The following is a 12,528-nucleotide window of genomic DNA, read 5'->3' as shown; positions in this document are numbered from 1 at the left end:
TGATTAAAAAATTAGAAACCCTACTCCAAGACATTTCTTATAAAAATAAGATAGGGTAAACAAAGCAAAAGGACAATAAAAAAATCAAACCAAAAAATCAACCAAAGGAACAAAACTCAAAGTGATCACTTGATCTCTGAGAAACTTCAAACAAATTGAAGCAACCAAAACTCATTTGAGCCCCAGAAGAAGCCAACTATAAATCAGAACTTCCAATTCAGACTTAAAAGAAATAAGTCATTCAAAACGAGATTTCTCTCATTACAAATTTGGTTCAGCAAAAAACCAAAACAAGCAGAGTTTGAGTTTTTTTTTTTTTTACAAGTATGAAAACCTCAACAAATTTATTGAGAGCCCTGATCAAGGAACATGTACCACAATGCAGCTCAATAATCCGCAAGTCTAGCCACTGCCTTTTAGATTTAAGAGGCCGCAATTCTGCCCATTCAAAAGGTCTCTCATGACTCGAAATAGATTAAAGCTCTACCAAACTCAAACTTTAGTATCAATTTACATTGAAGCTCAAGATTGAAGTTGGGAATAGTCAAATATAGCACAGCATACCCACCCGATCGAAGCTTCTATCTAGAAATGGAATCCAAACCTTCTTTTTATCTTTCTAAAGTTGATTTTTCTCTTTTAAGTTTTGTAAAATGCACTTTTGCCTAAAAACAGTTCACTATCTTAATCATTTATTTTGGCTAGAATTACTAGTTTTGTACTGTGAAAATTGTGAAACCAGTCTAAGACAAGAAAAGAACTTACTTGGGAGATATTCTCACCCAAATTCACAATCGCTTGTTTAGAAATTAATAACTTGGGGCGCAAGTTATCTATTTTTAAGAAGTCTGTTAGAATTTTTATTACTAGCAATGACATGCTTGCACACTAAAGAAAGTTGACATGTTGACTAGTCAATGGTTTTCAAGCCAATTGGGAACTTTACACTTCCATCACAGGAGCAAACACAAAACGGGTGAACAGTTCCAATCTAAGGATAATAACATTGCTAGTTTCCTATGACATCCTATTTCTAATGCATGTCTACTCCTGTAATGTTACAATCTAAGGTAATAACACTGCTAGTTTTATATGACATCCTATTTTCTAAAGCATATCTACCCCTATAATGTTCCAATCCAGAGTAATAACACTGCTAGTTTACTGTCATGTTGATTAATGTATATCATATTACTATTTCTAATGCATGTCTACCAAAGAAAGGATGAAGAAACAACAAATCAGACCAACTCAAAACAAGCTGAGCCCAGATTTTTTAAAAAATACAAATTTATAAATAAACTCAATCCTAGACATGTATTTATAAAAAAACTCAAGCACTATTTAAACATAAAAACACACCGCAAAATCAACCCCAAAGTCAACTTTTTGTGTGTGTTTATAAATGGATTTTGAATGTGTGTAATGATGGATTTTGGGTGTGTTTATATGTTTAAATAGTGCTTGGGTTTTTTTATAATTTCAACCCCTATTTTGGGTGTTTTAGTGAAACTCCCTTTAAAAAAAGCCAAACAATTTGTTAATATTAAAAAAAAAATCGCAAAAACCAACTAAGGGCTCTTCATAGAAGTACATTGTTTAAATATTATATCATAGAATTACGTTGTTGATACTATGTCATAGAACTATCTTGTTAATACTACTATGTCATAGAAGTACATTGTTAATACTCTATCATAGAAGTACATTATTAATACTTTGTCATAGAACTATCTTGTTAATACTTTGTCATACAAGTACATCGTTAAACAAAAATGAGATCTATAACTGAAATAGTAACAAAAGATAAATCGATCATCAAAACTTAAAATACATTTCAAAAATCAACTAAAATCCAAAGAGAAAACACATAATTAAAGCAAAAGATCAAAAATCTCAAGTCCAAACCAAACGATGACGACGTGGCAAAAGAGGATTAGAGCTCGAAGATAAGGAGTAGAGCTATGAGCATCTGATCGAGGTTCCGTACAATCCCAAAAAAAAAAAAAAAAAAGGGAATAGAAGCACGATTTTAGAATAAGAAATCGAAGGTGAAATATTGAAAATTGTAGATCAAAGATGAAGAATTTGAGACTAAGCTTCAATTGAAGCTCATCTTGCTCCAACACCAAGAAAGCACCAGAGAGAAATGAGAAAATGAATATGATTTGGTTTTTGGTAATTTAATATTAGGGAGACTTTGAAAAAACACAAAGGAGAGAGAAAATTTGTAAAAGAAGCCAAAATGGACCAAATTGATTTAATTTTGGAGGAATTTGCATGTTTTTGATTTGAAATGAGATGATTTGGTTTTTTGTTGCTAAAACCTAAATTTACTTTAATATTAATATCAAAATGAACAGTTGGCAGATCTTATTTTTCTCTCTCAATTTCCATACTACAAGGGCAATATAGGTATTTTACACACAAATAAACTAAAAAAAAATAGCTATTTGGGTGTGTTCATAGTTTTCAAATGATACAGGAGTTTCTTTATAAGGCCACTATGTCTAAGATTGAGTATATACCAAGAAAACTTCATTAAAAGTTTACACATTATATTCATTCCCTGGAGCCACGGTAATAGCGTAACTTCAACTCAAATTTTTTATTCATACAATGCACAATGAGATTGAAGTTTTGTTTAGTTTATTGTTTAACGCCGTTTACTTTTCAATTGGGTTTCTATTAGAATCATAATATACTGAAATACTCATGTTTATTGTCATGTATGAACCCTCTGCTTTAGCATTTTCATCCTAAATATTGCTTCATTCGTAAAACTTTCAATTGTTTAGTTTTAAATATCTTGATTCAAACAAGGAATACCAAAAATTTAGAATTTAACAGTTTGAGATCAACTGTTGATCTAAATGCTTCAGTATGCAAACAAGAATAGAACGTAAAGTATTTTCATGCAGGAGAACTTGGTTAATTTGCGAATCTCTACAGACAAAAATCCTCCGGCCAGTAAAAGGAGTCTTAAGCCGACAGTCAATGTGTTCAAGTCCCTTTCCAGTAGTAGCCACGGTATAAGCAGTAGCATATAAAAAGGAAATAGAAATCCATCTAGTCTTCCATGTTTCTCAACTCAAAGAAAATAGGCTAAACTATTACACCTTTGCCACAGCTAAAATTAGTGGAAAGTGTAGGACAATATTACATCAAAGATCGGTCAAGAGTGGTAGCCTTTTGGTACCACAGATTCATGTACAAAGGTCTAACTAAGTTATTGAAGATACAGAGCAATTTCTATTGACAAATCATGGAGATACAAATTTGTACAATGATCACAGCTGTTTAGTTTTGTACAACTTCGAAGATAATGCTTCAACCATCATGTATCTTCTTCTTTCGCTTCTTGAAGTCCAGAAGCACTGTCTCCCTCTCCATAGGAGTGGCAGATATTACCCACTTGCTGAACTCTAGCTCTCCCAAACCCATGAACATAGAAAGGAGGCTATACTGAATCCTTTTCTGATCCTTGCATGAAGGAAAATTCTCCTTTCTAACTATACCATCTAGTCTCTTTCTCCGGGCAACACGAATGTATGGGTCCATGATACCATTGTTCTGAGGGATCATTTCAATCGCCCCTTGACCTCCAGGTCCATAATTCAGGATGTCTTCATTGCGGTGCGCATACACCACACCTAAGGAGTCAAAGACATTTCATTTTTCTTCCAAAAGAGTAATATAAAAAAGAATAAAATATTTTAAAGCAAACCACATTCTCCTGCTTCCCAATATCCTAGCAAATATTAAACCTGTTAATTGAAAAACCATTACATACCTAATATTTAATCCTATTACTTCAACAGGCCGACAATTTGGTTATGACCTCAATTTTAGTCTCTATCCCTCTATTCAGTTTTACCCTTAATTGTTCATTCTTTGTGGTTCAACTCAATCTCAATTACTCGGCCACATTCAAATTTTTATACATATTATTATTATTTTCTTGGCAATGTTTGCTGACAAGGCTGCCACATCTTCGCTAACTTAAAGACTCATATATTGATTTCAATGTCGCACCACTGGCACAGGTTGTTTTCAGTATATCTATTCTCCTTGAAGCCAGTGGTTTACTGTGCACAGCACAAATCTAATTAGGAGCTTCTATAAATGCCTTCATCATATTTGTACCTAAAAAAAATTCCTTGCTGCTGAGCATGAAACGATTGCCCAAAACTGTCATGCCTTGGACTTAAAAAACAGGGTTATATAATGACTACAAATTTACTCTCTTTTTCTTCAAAATTACAGAAATTTGAAGTCCACAATGAGCACAAGGAAGTTGTACATAAATATAACTATGCCAATCCAACAATTCTAAGAGTAATAGAAGACCATAACTCTAATTCAGAAATCTAACTTACCCACATCCTTGAGCACAGGTTGACTTGTTAAACCCTTCTTAGAATTACTGGTTGTTCTGGTCTCAGACAACGATAAGGATGTAACACCAACTTCTTTTAATGAAACACTATTGCTTCCAACATCGGTTGATTGTTGTCTTATACCATACCCTTCTATTTGTCCATCCTTCTCATGCAACTCAAATATTTCGCTGGTAAAGACCTTATCTGAAAGGTCACGAAATAAATTGCAAATTCCGAAAAGCTCCCCTTGAAATTCTTTGCAATCCTGAAATAACCCAATTAAGTGAAGTACAAATATCTTGTAGTTGAATGTCAATTGCAAAGTTCCAGAACAAATGAAAAGCAAAAAAAGATCAGTTTATCTACCTGAACACCTTCAAAATATCTCTTTTCCATTTTTCCAGAAACAGCAATGTTGGATAGCTGCTGTTTGTACACCTGACGTGAATAAACAAGTTCATCAAGGGAGCCAGCAGAAAGAAAGCGGAAAACCACAACATGCCGCTTCTGCCCGAAACGAAATGACCTGTCCTGGGCCTGTAAATCTTGGGCAGGATTCCAACTTGGATCAAATATCACCACACGATTTGCGCTGACAAGATTCAATCCAAGCCCACCAGCTCGAGTTGATATAAGGAAGACCTACGGCAACAAACCACTGTCAAAGAGAATTTAAGCACGAACTTCTGTTGTTATATTTGATTTAAAACATACCTGTTTGCTTGGACTTGAGTTAAAGTCATCAACAATAGACTGGCGCAAGTTGGTTGGTGTAGAACCATCAAGTCTTGAGAAGCAATAGCCTTTACGTATAAGAAATTTTTCCAGTATGTCCAGCATCCTGCAAGAAGAAATTCTAGTTCAGGAGAAAAAAAGATCCTAAGAGAACCTAAAGAAGAAAACATATGCACAGACAATTCATTGACACAGAAAATATTCAGTCCGAGACCATCTTGACTGTATTACACAAAATGTCTTCATGTATTCATTTGTTTCCAGAATCAGTGATAAAGCTTATGTTATATAATCTTCAGTTAAGAGCTCAAATTATTTTGTGCTTAGTCAAAACCTCCACAAATGAAAATCTGTTCAACAGAACATTTTGAATAAATTAATTACAGTTTGTAACCCTGACAGAAGACAAAGAAGAAAAGAGAACTACAGTGCATCACCTGACAGAGTAGCTGAACAACAGAACTTTGTCACTGCATGAAATCCACGAGAACAAGAACTTTTCAAGCGCTCGCATTTTGCCACAATGTTTAACATCACTCAGGCCCATAAAACTCTCATTCTGGGTGTTCCCTCCTACCAGATTAATATCTGTGCCAAACACAGCGGAGGCAAACTCTGCATCTTTCTTTTGCTTATCTGGGTCATCCTTTGGATTAGGCTTAATCAGCTCCAAGTGATTACTTATCTGTAAAGTATCTTCAAAATATAAATACAAACAAATACCAATCCAGTAAAATTATGAAAAGCAATGTAAAATACAAAAATTCATCTCTCTCTCTCTCTCTCTAGACTGAGTTCTAATATATTCCATGTAAGCACTGCTTTTGAAGGTTCTGGATTCTTTAAGTACATGGCTGCTCTAGACGTCTCAAGGTACCAGGAATTCAAGAGGAACATACCTCATGTCTTCTTATCTTGCATAAGGAATATGTGCCTCTTATACATGGTAGACACACAGGATTCAATGAGTTAAAACAGATAATAACAAAGAACGCTAAAAAGTATAAAACAAATAATAGAAGATGGTGTTCTACTATTAAAACAAAGTTTGATTTCATTCAATATCAAGTAATCAAACACCACAACAATCCAAAATACAATGCCAAACCTAAATTCCTGATGCACTTGAAACTCTAGGCAACCAATTTTCTGGGAGGAATCTGAGGCTTGAGATTTCCATCAAGTCAATAACTTTTTCTTTTAGGTAAAAAATAATGCACAGAAAGTGTGAATACTGAAAACACATTGTATTGAAAAATATAATGAATTCAACGTTTGTTTGATTTTAAAGACATATGATGCCTTTCTTCTAGGTAATTTTGTTTTCTGATTCATATTTTTCAATCTCATATTAAGAATATTTGATGATTGGAGACTAAAATAACCATGTAAGACCTGCCTCTACACCACCTTAAATTCATGCTATACCCAATGGAAACACAAATAGCTTTCTTCCAACTCTTCCCCTCAAAGAAACTATAACGTCAACAGTTACAAACTTACGAAGGAAAAAGCGCTTCTACAAAAGAAAGAAAATTCATTCCTAATTTAGCAAAAGGATTGCAGTGCTAAAAGTTATAAAAACTTGAAATATAACTTACCTGTTGGAGCTTGATAAGGCAAGGAAGGACAATGCAAAAGGGGCATGAATCACATCCATCAGGGTTCTCCTTGTGAAGATATGGCCAAATTTTCCCATCCAGGACAGTCCTTTTGCAGCATTCAGCTTGGGTAAGAGGGCTGCCACAACTACATGGGAGGTCCTTATTTATTAGGCATTGAATGTCTGGTAGCTGTAACATTCTTCTATACACCCGTTTTTGCAATTCGCTCATAGCACAGAATATCACATTATCTTCCTTCCCCATCATAAGATGCCCAATGGTTTCCTCTTTTGTCCTTCTTAACATATATTTATGAAGAAGTGCCACTAGGTGTTGTTTTCGCTCATCAGCAACACGAACAAATCTTTCTGGAGCAGTTGACCTTTGGCCATGCTTGAGGGGTTCATCGTAAAACTCTCGAAAATGTTCCCGTGTTCCCAAGGATCCAGGTGCAACCCAATCAAAGAGATTAAAAAGTTCCATGATTTTGTTCTGCATTACAGTTCCAGTGAGGCCAATACGTTTTAAGGTTTTAAATTCTAAACATGCGATATAGAGCTTTGATTTTTCATTCTTAAGCCGATGTGCCTCATCAACAATCACAATCTCCCAATTGACCTCTGACAACTGGCTGCCACAAATCCTGTATGTGTCAAAGCTTGTGATAAGGATCTCAACTTCATGCGCTTCTAACTTATCATAAACCAAATCACGATTTGCACCATGGTAAACAGCAACACTAAAGTTAGCCCACTTAGAGAATTCACTCTCCCAATTGTGGATAACTGAAGAAGGGCAAACTATGAGAACAGGGCCTCTTTCTGCTGTCTGATTCTTCTTCAGTAATGTGGAGTCCATACAATCCCCATCGTTCCCAAACACAGCAGCCAAGAATGCAATAGTTTGGATGGTTTTTCCTAGTCCCCTGTTCGACGTGCAAGAAATATAAAGAACTTACCCACTAGGAACTTCAAAGTGTGAGTGTGTGTATGTGTGTAGGTAATGCTCTCTTGTCAGACTGTCAATCTGTTCAACATGGTCCAAATTGACAGGCTGACAACATGATACTGTAGACTGTCTAGCAAGGTAAGACAAACAAAACATCCTTTTACAATAAGCATTTATAAATAACAGAAGAAAGAAAAGGAATCATTGTAATAAGCAGTTTACAATATAACAACCGAAAAACATAAGGAAACGTTCACATTGTATAAGGGTAAAACCATCCTCATGATAAGTTAATCGGAGTTCCCGGAAGGAGGTCCCACCATTTACTTGACTCTTAGAACGTTCACATTATATATGCACTAGAAAAACTGTCAAATTTTCTACTTCAAGAAGATGGAAGATTAACTTTGCCTCCCTTTCTTTCTTGCTGTCAGAAGATATTTTCTAGGAGAGTGGCAGCTACCTTCCTTGCAAATTAAATCCTGAGTGCCAATGCTACGAACAAATACTATAAGAGTTCCTCATTGCAAATGATCAGGCTTCTCAAGGTTATTCCTAGAAACAATCATGAATTCATCCAGTTCATTTAAAGAAAAAATTCCACAACCAAATTTTTGCCCTAGCACTCCTGTCCAAGTTAGTGCATTCTTAAGTTGTGTACAAACATGTATCTTTGGTTCACAGTCTGATAGATCAGGTGCTTATGTACAGTTTGAACAATGCATAGTAAACTCTGTTGGAGACATGTCTCTGAAACCAATCATTCCATTTTCCACTAAATCAATCATAGCATTGAATGGAAGGGAAAATTCTCAGAATTAAATTCCAAAGCAATTGAATCAAATGACAAAGAAAAGGAAAGGAAAAAAAGAGTCCACAGGACACAACAAAAAGTAATACAAGGAAAGTCAAAACTTTAAGAACTATATTAGATAAAGTTGAGGATAAACTTACATGTCATCACCAAGAATACCTCCATGGTTGTTCTTGTACAGATTATATAGAAACTTCACTCCCTCTCTCTGATGTTCAAGCAATCTGCAGTTAATGGATGCCGGAACCTGCAACCATAAAAAGAAGTGATAACAACACCTATAAAACAATTCCAACAATTTTCATATCTCCTTCGTGCAAACCCTTTCATAAAATTTGATTTCAAGCAACTTATCCCAACCTCTTGTAAAGACCCAAAGCTACATCAATGGCACTTCAACTGTGCCAAAAAGATGAAAATCATTCATTCATGCTTTCTTACAGATCCCTAATAGATGACAAAGATACAAGTATACAGTAGTGTCATCCAATTACTGTCTCAACAAAGTGACCTAAATCAGTTAACAGACTATAAAATGACAAATCATTAAGGAAAATCGTAATCCTTTCTGATGTATTCCATCACTCTTCATTACTATTTTCCTTTCGATCTCATTCACTTCAAACCAAACACCTTCAATCTGGTAATGTTACATAATGACCATACTGCTCTGTCTGTCACACAATTTTGGAACTAAGAAAGAAGGAAAGGGTCAAATAATAATCAATCTTGGATTAAAAGCTGATGTTAGATTTGTACAAATTACTAATGAACCAAAATGCTCTTTCACATACACAATATAAGAACAACAATCCTTTACTATTCCCACCTCCAATAATGCACCTAATTAATTTTTACTATCACATTTGCTTTTAAATTTCAAACACGGGTCGAAACTCTCTCTCTCTCTAATAAATTTTTTTCCCTTTACGTTCCTTATACCGAACGCTTACATTGTGCAAGCTAAAGAAATAATAATCTTCTGATAACATTAATACCAAGAAAAACTAGAGATACATCAACTATATCCCGCCAGTACGAAATTACGCGACACATACACATGCAAATGTGTCGTTAAAGTTCAAAGGAAATTTATAAGCATGTAAAATACCTGTATAACAGGAAATTCTCCCTCTGAGGACAAAACCAACGGTTCATATGGTCCTATGCGATCAAACTCAAACAAACCCACTTTAGGCTTCTCATAATCCAGTGATTCTGGGTCGTCGTCTTTTTCTTCATTCTCATCCTCCTTGCCGTTCTGGTCGTGGGTTTGTTTGGGTTGGCTCTGTGGTTGAATTGGGGGCAGAGACAGAGGATCTTGGAGTCTCAGAAGCTGCTGAGACAAAGAGGATTTCGGGGGCTTTCTAGGGATTGTGGGGTCTTCTAAGGTTTGGGTGAGTGAGGACTGTGATTGGATTGTTGAGGAGGTTAAGGATGATGAGTTTCTGCAGGGTTTAAGGGCTTCTTTGAAGCTGTGTAGAGACATAGGATTTTGCCAAACGGTTTTTCAAAGCAATGGGAATTTTCTTTCGGAGATCTTTAATTTTAAACGGTGCATGCGATGTTTCTGTTTCTACGGTAAATCTTCTTTATCTTTTTTTTTTTAATTTTCACTGGCCCTTGGTACAGGCCTGTGCATTTTATTCGTACCTCAATATTTGTTCTTTGCACCTCACGTTCTCTTTTCACCTCACTAAATTTTAATGAAATTTAAAATTACTCAATACACCTCATTTTTCTTCTTAAATTGCCCTCATGAACCTCATTCCTTAACTTACTTGTGTAAATCTCATCACATCAAACCCCACCCCATCGAAAACTCTCTCCTCTTGCAGACAGACCCCATCGCAAACCCCCTAGCATTTCAAACGCACCCCATCGCACACCCCATTCGATTTGCAACAAATCGCACACCCCAACCCCAATTGCCTCACCCCATCGCAGCTAGGCAATCTCACCCCCATCACAAACCCATATGACCTTAAAATCCTCTGAAAAGCCAATGTTTGATTTCAATTTTGATCTCTATATTTATGTTTGAGTGTTGATTAAGCTAAGGTTTGATTTTAATTTTGAAAAGTCAAGGTTTGATTTCAATTTTGATTTCAACTTTGTGGATGTGTGGTTCGAACCTGGTTTTACGAAAGTAGATGTTACTTTAGGTGGGTTACCACCGAAATCGTTGCATTGTTTCAGTGGTAAGTCCACCGAATTTGAACCTGGTTTTTACGAAAATAGATGTTACTTTCGGTGGGTTACCACCGAAATCGTTACATTGTTTCAGTAGTCTCATCAATTTATTTTGTTTTTCAGTGGATGTCCACCAAATGTATTTTTTTTCAATGGTAGTCTACCGAATCTGTTTCAATTTTTCAGTGATAGTCCACCGAATTTGTTTCCGTTTTTCAATAATAGTCTACTAAATTCGTTTCTTGTTTCAGTGATCATCTACCGAATTTGTTACTAAGTTTGTACTTAATGTTATTTTTAAGATATGAAGAGGATTCGCAGAGGATACCCCTGAGGCTTCATCATCTCGACCTTATGAAGTTTGTCCCACAAAAAAAATATATATATAAGAAAATAAATAGATTTATTAGATTTATAATCTCAATTATGTAGTGGGTGCATTTTCGTCAATCAATAGGATGACCGTATTTGTAATAGCTACATTCTCCACTCTCGGAAGTTGTTGAAATGCATCCACACGCACTTGGTCCTCGAGTACAAATGTGTTACATTGCATATGTCACTTTGTTCATGCCACATTCTAGAAATTGGTGGAATAGGATGATATGGAGACAAATGAACCTACAAAACAAGAATTCATTAATATACGCATAGCATATAATATTAAACTATGTAGCGTAAACAAATAAATTCATACCTGGACATAGTGATCATCATCAACAAAACCAATGGCAATCTCATGTAGCTTGGTTTCGCTTGATTGAACTAAGAAGGGAAGAAATGTAAGGCATTGATGCATGTTTAGAAGGAATAAAACCACATTATAACTTGTGGCAATAATATGCCCCATATCAAACATGGTCATCCAACAAAAGAATGGTGCAAATCCATCACCAAAATAATTTAGCGCTCGCTCAATCTCGTTGTACCATTTGTGCTTACAAATACACTCTTAAAAACAGAAGACATATCACATAGTTGCTGCAACAAATCAATAACAAAGGATCTAATTAGTGAATTAGGAATACAAGGTTATGACCAGACACCATAGCTTAATCATACTTTAGCTAGAATCAATCTGAGAATCAGAATTGAACTTGTTAACTTATTTGCTTGATTTATTTCTTTTCTTCCTTTCTTGTTTTCCGTTCTTTTTTGTTTGTTTTATGTTTTGTACAGGGAATCGAATTGAATCAATCTATCATCAATCCTCATGGGATCGGACCTTGCACTTACATAAGCTATACTATTAAACGGCTCGTGCACTTGCTAGTATCACAAGTTAAGGTTGCGATTTTGGTGTAGCAAAATCGATCACCCAAATCCCCACTTATAACCCAAGCTGAGTCCCAACCAGTCAAACCCAACCCACGGCCTATTCTCCCTATGTTATATATATATATATATATATATATCTCTCTCTCTCTCTCTCCTCCATGACCCAAACGAGTTAGGTATATTGGAGATGGCTTTGGTGGCCTTATAATTGGGGAAGCCTTGGAGTGGACGCCTAGAGGAGAATGATGGAGACGGTAGAGGCAAGAATGAGAGTGATAGAGAGAAGGAAGATTAGGACGAGCTTTTTCTTGCTGTGATTGGACGACGATGTGTTTTTGGTTCGGTTGGCAAGCTAAAGCATGAGAAACTGATCCTATAAAACCTAGCCAAATTAAATTGTTGATTGGAGTGAAATTTTCATAATATGAAAACATCAACAACTTTACAGAGATGCCTTGGTCTCTCAGAATTGCCAGACTAGCTTTTGGATGATTATCCACCACTTCCTGATCGGTGAAAAAATCTCAATTCTACCCATCCAGCAAACCTCCCCATGGCTAGAATAGATTAAACC

At 35.6% G+C, this 12,528-nt stretch overlaps 1 protein-coding gene across 1 annotated transcript; it reads right to left on the bottom strand.

Moving 5' to 3' along the window:
* Positions 1–3,047: 3,047 nt before the first annotated feature.
* SWI2 (switch 2) lies at positions 3,048–10,032 on the bottom strand. Its single transcript, XM_008230845.3, has 8 exons — positions 9,595–10,032; positions 8,624–8,730; positions 6,719–7,646; positions 5,555–5,802; positions 5,097–5,223; positions 4,749–5,024; positions 4,380–4,647; positions 3,048–3,653 (listed from the first exon to the last, which is right to left on the bottom strand). Exons 1-8 carry the CDS (start codon positions 9,970–9,972, stop codon positions 3,331–3,333), a joined length of 2,655 nt encoding a protein of 884 aa, XP_008229067.2. The 5' UTR covers positions 9,973–10,032; the 3' UTR covers positions 3,048–3,330.
* Positions 10,033–12,528: the final 2,496 nt, after the last annotated feature.

Source organism: Prunus mume, linkage group LG4 (genome assembly GCF_029339155.1).
Source record: "Prunus mume cultivar Tortuosa linkage group LG4, ASM2933915v1, whole genome shotgun sequence".
Classification (NCBI taxonomy): Eukaryota; Viridiplantae; Streptophyta; class Magnoliopsida; order Rosales; family Rosaceae; genus Prunus; species Prunus mume.
The sequence above is the reverse complement of the archived record's forward strand: the minus strand, read 5'-3'. Positions and strand labels throughout refer to the sequence as shown.

Coding starts and splice junctions, on each gene's coding strand:
- SWI2 (XM_008230845.3), bottom strand. CDS start 9,972: ATGTCTCTACACAGCTTCAAAGAAGCCCTTAAACCCTGCAGAAACTCA. Junction 5,803..6,718: donor GCCTTATCAAGCTCCAACAG/GTAAGTTATATT, acceptor GATACTTTACAG/ATAAGTAATCACTTGGAGCT. Junction 5,025..5,096: donor ACTCAAGTCCAAGCAAACAG/GTATGTTTTAAA, acceptor TTGTTGCCGTAG/GTCTTCCTTATATCAACTCG.